The sequence below is a fragment of the Ursus maritimus genome, unplaced genomic scaffold, assembly GCF_017311325.1.
Source record: "Ursus maritimus isolate PB19 unplaced genomic scaffold, ASM1731132v1 scaffold_22, whole genome shotgun sequence".
Classification (NCBI taxonomy): Eukaryota; Metazoa; Chordata; class Mammalia; order Carnivora; family Ursidae; genus Ursus; species Ursus maritimus.
The window spans coordinates 25,753,814-25,771,454 of record NW_024424675.1 but is presented as its reverse complement, the minus strand read 5'-3'; the positions used below and the strand labels follow the sequence as shown (position 1 = coordinate 25,771,454).

General features: G+C 51.2%; 1 protein-coding gene across 6 annotated transcripts in view; it reads right to left on the bottom strand.

The window, feature by feature from the left end:
- EPB41L1 (erythrocyte membrane protein band 4.1 like 1) overlaps nt 1-17,641 on the bottom strand; it is a 103,396-nt gene continuing 85,755 nt past the window's right edge. For 4 of the 6 annotated variants that reach the window (XM_040638255.1, XM_040638257.1, XM_040638256.1 and 1 more), the window contains 7 exons: nt 15,811-15,915; nt 14,212-14,295; nt 9,028-9,114; nt 8,146-8,229; nt 6,030-6,110; nt 5,568-5,684; nt 1-328 (listed from right to left, as the gene is read on the bottom strand). In XM_040638255.1, coding sequence (XP_040494189.1) covers nt 320-328; nt 5,568-5,684; nt 6,030-6,110; nt 8,146-8,229; nt 9,028-9,114; nt 14,212-14,295; nt 15,811-15,915 — 567 coding nt within the window. In that variant the 3' untranslated portion in view covers nt 1-319. The remainder of the gene's footprint in view (nt 329-5,567; nt 5,685-6,029; nt 6,111-8,145; nt 8,230-9,027; nt 9,115-14,211; nt 14,296-15,810; nt 15,916-17,641) is intronic. The other 2 variants (XM_008698140.2, XM_008698141.2) reach the window with 1 other exon arrangement.

Here is a 17,641-nt window from a genome sequence, read left to right as displayed (position 1 = left end):
TTTTTTTTTTTCCTGAAAAATCCCACCAGTTCTTCAATTTGTCTGCAAAGGAAATGTAGGTGTTCAGATGTTGGTTGCTGCTGTTGGCCGACTGCGCGGCCAGCCCCAGCAGCAGTGCAAGGACGCGGTGTTTCCTGTATATATATCTATATCTATATATATCTATATATATATGCTTTTCCTTTCCCAGTCCCTCTTTGGTGACAGTACGTCACAGCTGGGACTTCGATGTTTAGTCGGAGAATCCAGGATGAAGGCCCCTTCTTAACGGTTCTCTGGCTTGGGTTGGACCAGAAACGCCAGCATCTCTTCACAGAGGTCAGGATTCCTAGAGCCGGAGGCATGGAGGGGAGGGGACACGAAGGAAGAGGACAAGACAAATTAATAACTTCTGCTCATTCATCTTTAAATATGCAGCAAGAGGTTGTTTCAGCTGCTTTTCCTGTGTGCTCTTTATATTATGGCTCAGGAAGACAGTGACTTGTCCAAGGCCACACAGCTGAGACCCGAACCCGCATCTATCTGGAAATCTAAGTTTCCTTTAACACTGAGAAGCTCAGACCACATGCGGTTCCCCTTTTCTTCCTACCTTCTCTCGGTCTAAGAACTGTTTGGTTGTGATTGCAGAAGCTCTTTGTTTTTCCTCTCTGATCTCCACGGGCCTGTGTGTCTCGGGGATTAAACCCCAGGAAGCAGCATTTCCATAAAGACACTGGAGCCTGGATTCCAACTCAAGTTTGACTCCAAAATTTTGTGGTTAAGGGCATGAGCTCCCCAATCAGACTGCGTGAGTTCAAATCCCATTCCATGGCCTATGAGCTCTGTCATCTTGGGTGTGTTTAACTTCTTTAGGCCTCCTGTGCTCCCCTGTAAAGGGGGTGCTTCCTCACGCAGTTACAGGGAGCATTCGAAACAAGGGTTAGCAAACAGGAAGCGCTGAACAAATACTGACTGTTCCTATTACTACGACTGCTGTGGTTAACTTAGCCACACACTGTCGGGATCTCCTTGAGGGCAATGGCCGCCTTTTACTGATCTTTGTCTTTCCAGTTCTCATCACTGTGCCTGATGCATAGCAACTACCCAAAACCACTTAACAGGTGAATTATCCTTCCTGCCCTTTACCACGCACACAGGGTCAAGTGCGAATGGAGTTATATACATGAAATCCTTCTCAGTTTACTTGACAGATGGGAAAATTGAGACCCAGAGGGTTCAATGTCCTCGTGAGCTGGTGACAGAAATGGGACTAGAGCCCAAGTTTTCTGCTCTGAAACAGGTCATTTTTTTTCTCCCATCAAAATCTTGAAGGTAAGGAAGCTGGGTGTTGCTGGCGGTGCTTGGGAGACAGGTCCTGTCTGGAGAAGGTGGGCCAGTGGGAGAAGATGGAGCAGAAACCACACATCTGGCCTGTGAGTTGCAGGGAGAAAAAAGACCCTGTGTCAGATGGGTGTGCTTTCCACACTCACAGCAAGAACTTCAAAGAGGAGGGACTTCTGGAAGGAAGGCCAAGAGTCAACTGGAGTTTGAACAGATGTTTCTGGAGGATTCAGGGAGGGAAGAGGAGCTAAAGAGCAGCAAGAAGGACACCTACAAGGAGACAGGGCTTGGGCACCAGGCTGGGGGCAGAAACTTGCAGTCTGACTTACTCAGGGCTCTCATCCATCCCTGCACATGGCAAATCCTCAAGGGGTCAGGATGCGGGTTCACGGTGCTAAGCACCTTCTGCAGGTGACGCGCTGTCCTTGTGTGTCACTGCTGCGGATTGATTATTTGTGTCCCCACACCAAAATTCATATATTGGAGCCTTAATTCACAATTTGAGGGACTTGGAGGGGGTTTTCGGGAGGTACTTGGGTTATTAAGGGTGGAGCCCTCACTTATAGGATTAATGCCCTTATAAAAAGATACACAAGAGAGATTCTCTCTTTCTCTCTGCTCTGCCAGGTGAGGACCTACAGAGAAGACAGCCACCTGCACCTTGATCTTGGACTTCCCAGCCTCCGTAACTGGGAAGAAATAAACATAGGTTGTTCAAGCCACCGAGTCTATGGTGTGCTGTCATAGCAGCCCAAACTAAGACATTCACAGATGCTAATTGTTACAGCAGCTCCAAAACATAGTTTAACTTCATTTTGTAGATGAGGAAACTGAGGCCCAGGGAGGTTCCTCTGGGCAAACTGCTAGCAAGGACTTTCTGGCTCCAAAGCCTAGTGTGTTCTTTCTACTCAATTCTGCTAACTACCTGAGGATTTTTTTTTTTTTAAATAGTGGCAGGCTGCACTTTAAGTCCTATAGTTCAGTGGAAACATGACGTGGGATGTCTTCAAAAGCCTTTAGACACTTCAGAAGGGCCAGGGGCATCTGAATGATGCCATATTATAAGTTATTCTTCTCGGTTTATTACATCAGAGTCCAAATGTGCAGTGTTTTGTTAGCTTACTTTAAGTTGATAGTAATCAGAGTGATCCTTTTAGCTTTTAATGAGCATTTACTATGTGCCGGGCACTGTGCTAACTACTGTATATGGATGATCTCACTAACCCTATGGGATAAGGAGGTTAAGACCACAGGGTGGCTTTGGAGTCTCACAGATGAGCTTTGACTCCCTCATCAAGCCCCATGGCTTTGAGAAAATCACCTGATATCTCGGGGACTCCGTTCCCTCATTTGTAAGAATGAGCAGATGACAATACTTAGGTCAAGTGCATGGCCTGGAGCCTGGAATAGTATAAACACTCCATACATTTCAGCAATTGTTATCACTGTGATTATGGTTGCTGACCACTAGCTGGTGAGCAAAGTGCAGAGATAAATAATCTGCTGGAAGTCACGTGGCTAATAACAGGCAGGGCCGAGACTAAATCCATGTTTGCAGGATTCCAGCTCTTTCCTCCGGCTACCAAGATACATCCATCCATCAAACCGACATGTTTCAAGCACTTTAAAAAAGAGTTTTCAAATTCAGAGAAGACCTCTCCCCCAGAATGAGTGAGTCTGATGATATAAGGGGTCAAATGTGGCTCTTAACTAGTAGTAAAGCATGTGGAGAGAAAAGGCAAGGGAGAAACTTCTGTCTTCCCGGGGTGACATGAATAAGGTGAACTTCAAAGAGAATCCGACAGGGAGAGGGAGAGAAGGAGAGACAGAGAGGGAGAGAAAGAAGGAGAGAGATAGAGGAAGGGAGAGCGAGGAAACAGGGAGAGAGACAAAGAAAAAGAGGGAGAGAGGGAAAGAAGGAGAGAGGGAAGGAGGGGGGTGGAGAGAAAGAGAGAGAGGAGAGACAGAATGGTGGTGTGTGGGACAATGGCATCAAAGGAAGAACTAACAGAGGGGCAAAGAGGACGAATGAGACCTGCCAAGTGGGCAGATGTGAAAGGCTGCACAGTGAGGGGTGGGGGTGGGGTGGCCAGGATGTGGCGGCAGGGAGAGCTCTGAGTGGCCAGGGAAAATGGGAAGGCAGGAACCTGGGGGACTGGCTGGAAATGCCCCAGGAAAGATGGGGAGGAACAAGATAGGGGAAGAAGAAAATAGGAGAAACATGTGCCAGGTACTCTAGGAAAGCAAATAAACAGCCAGAAGGCCATGACTGGAAGGGGCTTGCCCCATCTCTTCATTTTGCAAGTGAGGAAACTGCATGCCCACGAGGGAATGGCTGGGATTGGAGCCAGGTCCCTGGATTCCCAGCACAGAATTCTTTGCACCAATAGCTGCACATGGACTTCCTACGGACCAACCTATAAATACAGATCCCCAGGTCGGGTCCAGCCCTTCTAAATCAGACTTTATGACCACAGTTGTCCAGTACCGGTAATCCCCAGGTGATGCTGCCAGCTCAGCTCTCGCCGCACTACCACTCAGAGATCTGGGGGACGAAAGGCAAGGATAACCGGACGACGGAGGGGACAGGAGGGACGGTTTGCCTGGAAACCCGAGGAAAGCTGGGACGTAGGCTTTGCCCATGACCAGCTTATACTTCTAGAGCAGTGCTGTCCAACAGAAACAGAAACGAAAGACACATATGGAATTTAAATTTCTCTAGACGGTATTTGCTAAATTTTCTAGATATTTCTAATTTCCTTAAATCTTCTAGATAGAAACTTTTCATTTCTAAATTAAAATTCTAAATTTTAAATTACCTTAAAACGAGTAAAAGAAACAGGGGAAATGAACTTTAATAATATATTTTATTTAACCCAATATATCCAAACATGATCATTTGAACGGGTAATAGAAACATTGAGATATTTTGCATGCCTTTTTCCATATTAAGTCTTCAAATTCCTGCATGCATTTTACCCTTAAAGCACATCTGAGTTCAGATGAGCCGATTGCAAGTGCTCGATAGCTATGTGTGTCGCACAGCACAAAAAGAACATTTCCATCACTGCAGAAAGTTCTGTTGGACAGCACAGTCTAGACCAGGGTTTGGCAGCGTTTCAAAGTGGCCAGAAAATGTTTCAGTGTTTTTCCTTCTGACAGGAAGGGGGTGGTGATCCACGTTCTTGTATCTTTCTAGAAAACACGGTCTCATTCATCAGGGAAGAGGGCAAAAAGGAGATCTGCTGCTTGTAGGAGTCTTTGAGTTTTTTTTTTTTTTTATTGTGGTACAATGTATGAGGTGTGTAAAGAGCACAAATCCAAGGACACAGCTCAACACATTTATATATGTGTATACACACACACACACACACACACACACACACACACACGTGACCTACCCCGTTCAAGATGCTGACATTTCCAGCACCCCCAAAGGTTCCCTTGTGACTCCTCCCTGTCAATATCACATCCCAGAACTAAGCACTATTCTGACTTTTACCATCATTGACTAGTTTGGCCTACTTTTGGACTTGTATAGAATTCTACCACTCAACTTGACGTCTGTGAGATTTCATTTTATAAGTCTGATAAAATCCAGTCAATTTTCAGAGGGACCAGAAGAACCCCTCCCCCAATTTAGACCAATAAAAGCCCTATCTGCGGTAGCATCATCTCCTTCCTCTTGTTCAGCAAGACATGGATGGTCCGTCCATAAGAAAACAGAAAAGTAAGTTTCTGGCCCAAGGTAGCCTGAGAAGTTAAAGGGTTTGCAATCTAGTAACACAGATGGGATCAAGGGCTCTGGTCATCATATTCCCCCTTAGCAACATCCAGTGACCTGTGATGAAGGCAGAGACTCAGGGACAGGAAGGTGGCCCCGGGACCTGAGGGGCCTTTTTCTGGCTTCAAGTGAGGCTGTGCTTGTCTCCAGCTGTCCCGCCTTAGGATATGCTATCCACCCTCTCTCCCTGTCCTCATCACTTCCAGATATGCTTTTCTAGGTCTGGAGCCTGAAAACCCCAAGAAGCCAAAGAACCAGTCTTCCTGCCCCCCATCCCCCACTCTGATTTGTTGTATTTGGGGGAACTACTTCTCTCCTTTGAGCCACAACCAGGGACGTGGGGACTGAAAGCTGTGCTAGGGCCCAAGCCACCTGACAGGCTCTCAGATGGAAACGACCCTCGGAAGATCTCACCAGTGTTCCCTCTTCCCTTGTCATGGCTGCTGAGCCTCAGAGGGCTTACCTGTGGCTTCCTGTCCCTCTCCTCCGGGGACGGGTCTGTTTCTCTGTATACCACAGCTTTGGTTACCAGCATGTCAGGATGCTGCAGTTTGGCCTCCTTGATGGCCAGAGCCAGGGCCTGGTAGAAAAGAGCAACAAAGTGAGGAACCACAGGATACTGAATACGGGAGAGATCGGGGAGACCGACAAGCCCCTTCATGTACAGCTGTGGAAACTGAGGCCCAGGGAGGGGCAGTGGTCAAGGAGTTCAAGGGAGAGCCCAGAGCTCAGGGCCTCTGGCTCCTTCAGGCTCCTATTCTATGTCCCTTTCTTTGGGGTTCATTTGGGGCTCCTTGTCTGGATAGGATCAGCATGAAGTGGAATTCACCTCTGCTCACAAGGGCAGCTGTCCATGGGTGACCCCATATGGGAGGGACTGGGGACTGGGCAGGGCTGCCGGGAACAGCATTCCCTACCCCCATACCTGGTCTTGATCAACATCTTCATCCCCAGTGATGATGATCCGCTTCTCGATCCTCGTCTCAGAAAACCCCCCTTTCACAGTCTGCAGAGTGAGAGGGCGGCAAGGTCAGCCCTGGGTTCTGCGGGGTTGTGACAGGGCACCCATCCAAAGCACCCCTCAAGGGCGAGGCTGGAACCAGCAGTCACCTTCTCTCCTGGCTCCCTCTTCTGGTTTTGGGACTTTAGATGGCACATCTCGCCCAAGGCCACCACTCCCCCAACTAGCAAACTGCCCCCTCTAGGTCTTCCAAGCCCAGCTCAAGTCATGCCTCCCTGATCGTGGTTGGTGACCCTGCCCCCCTCCTGCCTTGGTACTCCCTGAGTACCAAGTCTGTCTCTCTTGCGTGGTTTCTGGGGCTCTCTGCCTCGCACTGACCTTGTGTGTGTGACCCCGTCTAGCTCACTAGGCTGGAGCTCCTGAGGGCAGGGGCCGCATTTTGTTCATTTCTGTGCCCCCTCCGCCCCTTCCCCCTCCCCGGTCCAATCTGACCAGGGCAGGTGCTAAACGCAGATTTGTTGAATGAACACATGAATGAAATGTGAATGGTGACAAGGTTCTATCTTAAATGACTTCAAACAAAACTACGAGAGAAAATCGCGTTGGTGATACTCATAACCTCCACTGTTCTCTGAAAGGGCAGGGTTTGGGCACCAGTTTGGAAGTAGAAGATGGGGGAGGACCTAACTGCTTGGCATAGCAAGGAGAGTGGTAGCTGAGGGAAATTCCAGCAGGAGCCAGGAGCAGACAGAAAGAAGGGGCCTCCTGGTTGGCAAGGAGGGGAGAAACTTCGGGAAGAAGAGTTTTCTGAGCTGTATGCGGTGACGTGTGTGATGGAAAACCTTCCCGTAAAACCTTCAGTGAAGTCAACATTGCTCACAAATGCTTCCGGTGAAAGCGGGGGCTTCCCGGAACGTGCAAAGGTACCGCGTCCCGCACCGGAGTGGGGGTGAGTAGTGCTGGGACGGGGTGTGTGCGGGAGGGCCAGCGCTACCCAGCAGACTTCCTCCTCAATGGCTCAGCAGAACCTCCACCTCTACCTGCCTCCCCAGTCCCCCTCCTCCAGGCCTCCCTCCGGCCTGGGCCCCCTCCTGCCTCCCTCCTGGCCACTCGGGTGGGCGTGGAGATGCTTGTCAGCCTGCCTTCAGCCCTCTGTGCTCATTGGCTGAGTCACAGCTGACGCGCAGGGAGTGACTCCCTCCCGTGGCCCTGCCTCTTCCTTCCCCCACTGCGGTTCATAGCCCGGTCCAGGCCCCCCACCCCTCGTCCCTTCAAGCCTCTCTTTCTTCTTTCCGCCATCAACCTGCGCATCCAGGTGGACCTCATCTCCCCTCCTTAAACCTCTTGGTGCTGGGTCACTCCCCAGTTAAAAAGTCTTGACAGTATTCCAACAGCTCTTAGACTCAGACCCTTCAGAGTCACATCTGCCCTGGGATTTGTCTCATTGGTCGCTATTTGGCTTCCCCTGCCTCCAGTCCACCCCCATTCCCCACAGCTACACCCCCTACGTGCTATTTCTCCCTGACGGAGACCACGGCCGCTGTCCCCACAAACATGCATTGCTTGCAGCCACCAGCACCCCTCGCGCAGAGGTGGGCATAAGGTTGACGGTCACTAACGTCCGCACAGCGAACAAATAAACAAATACACGGTCTCTGCTCCCATCTTCTGCGTTGCTTAGAATGTCTGCATCTGTCTTCTCCTCCCTCATGAGTCCTACCTGGCTTCCTAAGACCCTGCACAAATCCCACTTTTTCCAGAAGACCCCTCCTCACTCTTTTAGGCTTCCTTACATCACCTCTTCTAAATCCTGCCGGCCCTTAAGGTCCGTAAGGCGCAAATGCCATGGCTCTGAGTTACTTCCAGTGAGGCGGTCTTGCCCCCCCACCAGCCTGGCTGTCAACGTTGAAGGGTGGGGTCCGTGCCTAGGTCAACCCGTAGTCCAGAACAAAGCGCATAGCACTCCAGAAACTAGACCACCACAGGTCTTCTCTGTCCACGATACAAGGCACAGCAATGGCAATGACCTTCCCAGCCCCACAGCCAGGCTGGGGGCAGACGGCGCCCTGCTGCTACTCACTTTGGTAACATGGGTGGTGGTGGAGGTGGAGAGGGTTTCCGCGGTGGCGCCGTAGGTGCTGGTGAGGACATCTTTCCCGATGATCTGCAGAATATAACCACCCCCCACCCCAGGGGTCAGGTAAGGACACTGGGCTCTGCACGGTGGGGGTGGGGGTGGTAAACCAAGGGGGCCCCACGAAGGTGAAGTTTGGAAGCCAAGATGGTTTAAATCACTGATTCTAAGAATTCAGGAATACTGGAATCTTCAGAATGCTAGATCCATGAAATTTTCAAACCGTTGACTCTCAGATTCCTAGAACCTGAGATTCCCGAGGCCCAGAATCTTAACAAGACCCCAGAATGTAAGAATCCTGGCATCTTAGAAGAATGCATGGGGGATCCAGGGTGGAAATAGAGCCCTCCCGAACCCCCACCCCGTCACAGCCAGGAACACGTGGCCTCCGGGGCTAGACAAGGAGAAGGACAGACTTGGCGAATGCAGGGATGCAAGAGACCTCACACTGACAGACCCAGGCTCACGGGAGCCACTGACAGAGCCACGTCCAGAGTGCAAGCCTCTGGACTCCTCGTCCATATTTCCTCCTGCTCCGGACAGAGAGCAGATGCAAACGAGCTGTCCCATCACAGGCACCACCGAAGAGGGGGCTGCTTCACCCTCGCGCTGCGATGCCCTCCGGTGTGTGTATGTGGGGGTGGAGGCGACGGATGAGACTCTGGTGGGCACAAGGGAGCCCTGTGGGCATCTGAGAACGATCCAGGCTTCTGGCGCGGTGCTTCCAAGGGCAGCCCTCTGGGCTCTACGCTGCACTTTCTGTGGGCCACCTGCGGACCGCATTCTCAGCACAGAGGCCCCTAGCCTGAGCTGGCCCTAGCCACTTACCGGAGAAAGAGAACGGATATCCGTGGCCACCGTCTGTGGGCCTGGGATCATGGCAGCTGCCCCCTTCCCGGACTTGAGACTGTTCTCCTGGGGAAACAATAGCGCTCAGACGGCCAGATCTCACGTGGGTGGGCCCCCAGGATGGCCAGAGCACACAGCTGTGTGGCTCTCACAGCCACGAAGTTGAGGAGTGACACTGTCACGCACTCACATGCTCACACACACCTGCTCTCAACCTTACTCTCTCACTCGCTCACACACTCATGTGCTGGCTCACCCACTCACTCACTCAACATTTGGAGTGCCTGGTGTTAGGGACATTGCTCCCAGGAAGCACTAAGGAGGGGAGACATTCAGGCTCTCGTCCTGGCCCTGCCATGTTCTAGCCACGTGAGCTGGTGCACAGCCACCTCCACTCTGTGGGCCTCATGGATTTACCCATAAAATGGGACTCCTGCCATGTCGGTTTGTCAGTGGTAACAAATGCCCCACTCTGGTAGGGGATGCTGATTGTGGGGGAGGTGTGCGTGTGCAGGGGTGAGGAGCATATGGGAAATCTCTCTGTATATATCCCCATATATGGAGCATATGGGGTACCTTCCTCTCAATTTTGCTGTGAAACTGCTCTAAAAAAATAAACTGCTCTAAAAATATTGTCTTAAGCATTTTTTTAAAAAGACACCCCTGCCCAACTCCCACAGAGATATTATGAGGTTAACAGAGGAGAAAGGGCTTTGCAAATGCCGATCTTGGATAAACATAGGAATATAGGCTGGCTACGAACAACATAATAATACCTACTGTTTTCTGAGTACTTGCTATGTGCTCGGTATTATGCTAAGGCTGCACGATCTCATTTAATCCTCGGAACAACCACAGGAAATTGTTTTAATATTCCTGTTTCAGAGTCGAGAAACCGGAAGGCCAGACAATGTCAAGTGGCTCATTCCGTCCACGAGCAAGTTAGTGACAGAGCCCGGATTTAGACCCGTATTCGTCAGACTCCAAGCCCTACGTGCAATGCTACTCTGCCCTCAGAGCTCTCACCCTGGAGCAGCTCTCCTGGTCCTACGCTGGATTCTACCCGCTGGATACTCCTGGGTTGGCCAGGTGTACTGCCCCATGTCTGGCAGGGGGCCCGGCCGCCCGCCTCTACCTCCCACTTTCTGCACCATCTTGGGCTCACCCTTGTCTGTCCAGGGGCCCAGAGCTGTGTCTGCTGGGCAGCTGCCCAGCGGCTGAACCCCGGCCCTGGTGTGTGCACGGTACTAGATGTGGACCTCTGCCTGCCAGGGGACAGGTAAGGATGGAAGCCCTCTGCCTTTGCTCTGCCTGCCCTGCCAGGACTGCCTCCAACTGAGGCAGTGACCTGGTCACCTGGCATTTCACCAATGAGCAACTTTCTCAGATGGAGTCCCAGAATGTGGCCCAGCAGCAGGCCTTAAAACGGGAGGTCTTGCCCACAGACACAGAAAGATGCTCAACATCACTCATCACCAGGTAAACGCAGCTCAAAGCCACAATGAGATATCCCCTTACACCTGTCAGAAAGGCCAGTCTCAAACAGACAAAAACAACCAGTGTCGGTGAGGATGTGGAGAAAAGGGAGCCCTCATGCACTGTTGGTGGGAGTGCAAACTGGGGCAGCCACTGTGGAAAACACCTCTTCGGAGAAAAGTAAAAATACGATTCAGCAACTCCAGTACTGGGTATTTACCCAAAGAAAACAAAAATATTCATTAAAAAGATCTGTGCACCCCTATGTTTATTGCAGCAGTATTTACAATAGCCCAGATATAGAAGCAGCCCAAGCGTCCACGGATAGGTAAATGGATAAGGACGGCGTGCTAGATAATGTTCTTACTCAGCCATAAACAAGAATGAGATCTGACAATTTGCAACAGCATGGATGGACCTAGACGGCATGATGTTAAGTGAAATTTAAGTCAAAGACAAATGCCATATGATTTCACTTACATGTGGAATCTCACAAACCAAACAAACAAACCGATGAAAAAAGGCATAAACAGATCATAAATACAGAGAACTGGGAGCTGCCAGAGGGGAGGGGGTGGAGGGTTGGGCAACCAGAGGTGAAGGGGGAGTGGGAGGTGCAGGCTTCCTGTTCCAGGATGAACAGGCCATGGGCATGAAAGGCGCAGCACAGAGAATAGAGTCCGTGGTACTGTAACAGGGCTGCGTGGTGACAGATGGCCCCTACGCTTGTGCTGAGCACAGCATAATGTATAGAGCTGTCGATCGCTATGTCATACACCTGAAACCAACGTCACGTTGTGTGTCAACTATGCTTCAGTTCAAACAAGGGTGGGGGCAGACTTCTGGGCTCCATGCTTCCTTCCTGCCAGCCTAGGAGAGTCACTAGCCCCTTTGAGTCCTGCTGTCACTCCAGGCAATTCTTCCCCAAAGCCTCCTCTTCTCCCACTGCGCCCTCTGTCCCGGACAAAGCCTCACCTCCACCTCCACACTGAAAATAGAGGCCACTAATGGGGACACAGGTCGTTCAAAACAAGGCACCATCTGCTCTGTCCGTCTCCCCTTCACCTATGGCCAGTCCTCTCGCCTGCCTCCAGGAGGTGTGGCTTCTCTCCCTGGCCAGGGCAATGCCACCGTCTCCGCTCTGGACCCTTCCTCCCTCCAGCTGAGGGCTCTCCTCCTCACCATCTTCCTCTCTCCAGTTATGCCTTAACCCTGCCCCCTTCTCCGCACCCACCTCCTTGCACACCGGCTCTGCTGCAGCCCTTAAACCAGCTCCCTGCCTTCCCTTCCCGTCTCTCCCAATGGCGTGTGGGCTCAGGGCGCTGTCGGCTTCCTCAGTGCTGGGCTCAGAGCACCGGGCACAGCGCACCACACAGCATTCAACAGATATTTGCCGAGAGAAGGAAGGAGGGAGGGAGGACAGGAAGGAATTTTTTCTCTAGTGACATCCCACACAGTTGCCAGGGTAATCTTTCTAAAACACAGAAACACATATTTGATGACATCACACCCGCATTTCAAAGTTGAAGTGATGCCCCACTGTGTCCAGGACAAAGTGTGAACTTCCTATGTGACATGTGACGCCCTTCAAATTCTGGCCCAGCCTACCTTTCCAGCCTCTTCTCCCCCACCCCGCTCCTCTTCCACACACCTGACATCTTGCTTCATTGACCACCTGCCTTTCCCCCAATGCTCCGCTCCTTCCCATCCTTGCCTTTGCACCTGCTGTCCCCACTGCCTAGGATGCCTGCTGCTGTGGCCGCACTGTCATTTATCCCTGAAGGATGGCTCAGATGTCCCTGCCGAGGTAAAGCCCTCTCAGTCCTCCTGGCAGGGGTGTCGCCCCATGCCTCTCCTCCCTGCGCCCCCTTGGAAAGCATTTATTACACTGTTCCATGAAGGCAGGGACAAAGAACAGCAGCTCACATTTACAGACCCCTTACTATGTGCCAGGCACGCCTCTGCACAGATTACCTCGGTCCCTCCTTGGGTCAACCCTTTGAGGGATGTGCTATTATTGCCCCCATCACCCCATTTTACAGAAGTGGGAACTGAGGCTTGGAGAGGTTCAGGTAACTTGCCCAGGGGTCATCCTGCCAGGACGTGGGAGAGCTGGGCCTTGTTCACCACTGTGTGCCCAGGACCCAAACAATGACACGTGCCCGCGATCATTACTTGAACAGATGACTTCTTGTAGGCAGTAGATGTCCTTCAACTCTGTATTCCCTACCAGGCAGGCAACAGAGACTAAAAAATGCTTTTGGAAGAAATGAATGGATGGATGGATGGATGGATGGATGGATGGGTGGGCGGGCAGGTGGGTAAATGAACGATGTAACTGCCTACTCACCATAGTATGAACTTAAATTTAGCCCTAGAAGCATCCAATGCCACGTGGAGGACTGAGGGAGAGGTGGGACAGAGTGACCAGGAAAGAGGGTGCGAGCTGGTAACCGGTTCAGAGTTATTTCCCTTTGTTTGCTCAAAACCTACCTGCTGGGAGTCTAAACGCAATTCCTTTCCTAGGTGTCTATCGGGGGTTTGGCAGGAGAAAGCATTTGAAAACAACTTTCCACCGGCTCGAGACAGATCCAGCCCCGGACCCAGCCCCACGCCAGCCCCAGCGGCCAGTGTTCACAGTGGTCGGGGTGAGGGTGCAGAGCAGTTGAGGTGCATAGGGAGGCTTCTGGGTTGGACCTGGCTCTACCACATAGCGGGTGTGTGACCTTAGGAAGTCACTTTACCTTCCTGTACTTCAGACTCTTCATCTGTAAAGGGTGCAGAAAGAAGAGAATCCCCTCATTTTCGTGAGGACTCAATGAGATCACCCCTGCATGGTTCTTGGCCCTTGCATGGCGCCACAGCCTGGGTGCCTAATGGTATCTGGTCTGTGTCATCATTAAAGGACCTGACGTTACTGGACTCTTTAAGAACGTGTGAGCCAGGGGATGCCTGGGTGGCTCGGTTGGTTAGGAATCTACATGTGGCTCAGGTCATGGTCTCAGGGTCCTGGGACCGAGCTGAACAGGGAGTCTGCTTCTCCCTCTCCCTCTGCCCCTCCCCCCTAATTGTGCTAGTCCTCTCTCTCAAATAAATAAAATCTTAAAAAAAAAAAAAGAAAAAGAACCCATGAACCAGGCAGAATGGGGATTATTCCCATTTTACAGATGAAGACACCCAAGGCCAAGGACCTTCCTTCACAGGTCAGACAGCACATAGGTAGCAGAGCCAGAATCTAGGGAGATGGTCCCAAATCCTGAGCTTCCCATTTAGGTTCATTGCACGCCATCTACTGACCAAGGCCAGGAAGTGGCCCGAGACTTGAGAAACCACACAGCTGCCAAGGTCCGTCAGGGACTTTCAAATCCTCACTCATTGCCAATAATCAAATAATCAAATAATCGAATGGTACCATCCTCCCTCTACCCCCGCTGTGGCTGAGATGGTCCAGATAACTGAGACTCGGGGATTTCACCTCCCACATTATTCAATTTGGAAAACTGAAGTCTGACTGGATGTCCTGTGGTAATTGTGGTGCCAGACGAGAAGTTTGACTCTATGTCCCATACCTGAAGCAGGGAGGGCAGATGAGGACTGCCCCAGACAGCCGGTGATGTGATGTTGTTATCTGGCTGTTTGAGGGCAAGGGGACTGGTCAGAGAGGGAAGTCTCTTGGGTCCTACTTACCATGGTGGTTGATATGGTCTCCGTGGTGATGGAGGGAGCAGTTGTTATGGACTCCTTTCCCCCTGGGGCAGTCCCATCAACCTGCTGGCCAGAAGAGTCATGAGAGAGTGTGTGCACACTGCACTTGCCTGCAGCATCCGTGACCTGGGCAGGTGGCGTTCCCAGTTACAGAGGGACGGGCTGTGTGAGTGAACGTGCACTGGCGGGAGGGGGGCTCATCCATACACAGACTGAGTTACAGGGGGTCCTCAGGTCACTTGAATCATCTTATTTGACAAAGGACAAATAATCCCAGATAATTTCACAAGCCCTATGCAAATCTCAATGCACGTATTCCTCAACCCAGCGATCCCAGTGCTGGGCATTCATCCTTTGGATATCAACTCTGAAAACTTTGCCAAGAAGTATGAATAAAGAAGTTCATGGAAGCATTTGTCATTAACTGCCAAAGACAAAAACAGTCACAGATCCATTGATGGGAGACTGCAGGATAAGTCAGGAGCCACTCCTAAGTGGGACAAAGAGTAAGGTGGGCCCACATATGGCAACGAGGAGTGATCTCCAAGACAGTCAGTAAGAAAAAAGGGTCAGGTGTAGAAGAGGATCTCTTTTGTATAAAACTCTATCATCTAGAGATATAAGTGTATATATTGGAATCTGCATAGATTTTTTTTCTGGGAAGAATCACAAGAAAAATTTCAATTTGTTCTGTTCGAATTTCATAACTGTAAACATTTTGTTGTTTTGTTTTGACATCAGCAAGGATTAGTGGGCTATTGACTTTGGGGCCTTTTTTCATTTTCTCTATAATTCTCTATATGAAAACAAAATGAAACACGGGTCACCAAAACAAAATAGGCCACAGAGGAGGCATGTGGCTTGAATGCAGACCAGTCTCTGCCCCCAGCACAGCAGCTCATCTGGCCAGGAGGAACCCGGAGGGCATCTATCAGACCTACAATCTCAAAGTTCAAAGTTTAAAAACCAAAAAACCACAAGAGGAACCTAGGCAACGCACTGCGCACCTGTACGCCCAGAACGCACCTGTGTCTCTTTCGGACCACTCCGTCCAGGGTACCAAGTATGTTTCACCTCGCTAAGACAAATGATTTTTTATCTTTTTCTCAGTTTGTTCATTTTGCCAATCTGACATGGAATCGCCATGGATAAAAAAATGATCCAGCATGAGTCATTCTGACTAAAGTTGGAGTGGGATCTCGCCCTCTCTCTCCCAAACAGCCCCTGGGATACCTCAAGAAACCTCTCCAACTCCTTCAAACAATCTGAAAGCCACAGTCTAGTCCACTCGCTGCTAGTCCTTATAGCACTCCCAGGAGGACAGGGAGACATGATCGTTCCCATTTTAGAGATGGGAAATTGAGGCTCTAAGAGGTATGGTCTGTCTAGGATAGAACTCATTCCACCGCCCACCCCCAGAGCTCAGGGAGGACAATGAAGCTCAGAAGAGCATCAAGGTTAAAACGGAGGCTCTGGGGAAGCTGGAGTGGCAAGAGCTAGCCAAGGGGCTTGGCCTTGATGGGAACCCCACCCTTAACTGTCTAATACCTATGCTCAGGCTGCAATGGGAGCCCAAGTTACCTGGCTGCTGTCCATAGTGCTGACTCTGGTCTGCAGGACAGCCTCTGGCTCAATCTTCTTTCTTATGGCCAGGCTGCTGACAGTCATGGTTTCCGTTTTCACGGGCTGTAGGGAGATGAGGGAGAACACTCCATAACCCAAGCCTCGGCGTGACTCCTGCTCACAGGCTGCCGTAGCGTATCTCCCATCCCTGCGGCTGGCCGGGTCTCTGGAAGGGCACGTGGGTCAGGGCAAAGAGGCACAGCGAGCCATCCCAGATGGACAGCCCAAGGGGAGAGCTGGAACCACCAGCAGCACCCAGACAGGCTGCTCATGACCCTGCCACCACAGCAGCTCCTGGTGGCTCTAAGCTGGTTTTTAGGCGACCATTAAAAGAACATCTACTATTCAATTAATAGGGTCTGTGCCGGGCCCCCCACTAAGTACTGTCCTTATATACAAGTCACTGAATTCTGACTTTGATGATTACGCTGCCACCTCCCAGCTGCTTCATTTGAACTGTTCTTGAGCACAGGAATCACACACCTGGGGGGCTACGGGGGGGCCAGGCAGGAGCTGTAAAGGGGTGAAGTGGGCAGGACTGGGGCGAACAGGAGAACACATGGGCTCCACTCAGGTTTGGCCAACGGCGGCCATGGCCTCTGAGTGACTGGATCATCTGATTTTTTTAATTATATAAAAAAAAACACCTGTGGATTTTATATTCCACATCCTGATTTTTCAATCAAGGTCAAAGAAAACACATCTGCTAGCCAGATCTGGCCCGGGGCCACTGATTTTCAACCTCTACTCTAGAAGTCTTCAGTTAAATGATCAGTTTCTCCAGACTCCTCTGGCAAGGTCAGTTCATGGGACTATTAGCATACGTGAGCTGAATGAATGAGTGAAATAACCTGCCATCTGGTTGGGAAGGTAGTGAGAGGGATTCTTCTAGATTACCGTATCCGTGAGATCTAGCCAATCACCCATTTAATCATCTGTTAATGCCTGGCATGTGTGGGCTTACAGGAGCTGCCACCCGGGGGGACAGCAGGCCTGGCAGCCACTGACCTGACTACCTGGAATGTGCCGGGAGCAGAAACATTCCAGAGCAAAGGGGCTGAGGAGGGAGCAACACTTCTGCCCAGCGTGGTCAGGAAAGCATTTGCTAGGGAAGTGATATCTGAACTTGGCCCTGGAACATGACAAGTTTGCGAGGCAGAGAAAGGGAAGGAAAACTTTCCACCCGGAGGGTAGAGCACGGAGTGAATGCCCAGAGTAGATGAGCTCCTATTTCAAAGCCTGGAACGTGGGAGAGAGGAGAGTGTGGTGGGAGGTGGGCTGAGGCTGCAAGAGATGAGAGGGCAGAGGAATCACAGGACAAAGATCCTCTGAAGGAAGGACACAAAGCAGAGGGACCCAGACACAGTCGATCCCCGTGTCCCCCTCAATGATGACGTTTCCTCCTCTCTAGGAGTTGCCGCTGCTACCCCGAGACCCCAGAGCCAGATGTGTTTAGACTGCTGCCCAGGCCCCGGGGAGAGGAGCTGGGCCAGGATCAGGAAGAGCCATTGGCTTTCAGGCCGGGCTGCAGGCGAGTCCACAAGCACACGCTCCCTGCAGGTGCCATGCAACACAGACGGGGCGGGAGGCGAGGAAGACCAGACCGCCTGGCGTCACTTGGCCTCGAGCAAGCGATGGGGTCACAGGGTTAAAGCGCCAAGGAGTGCACGTTAGGGGTGAACCAAGATGGCAAACATGCGAGCACAGAACCATGCTTTCTGCGAGGGGCAGTCATGCAACACGAGACAGAGCTTCAGGCTGAGGGGGCTCTGGGCTGCAGGCTGGTGGC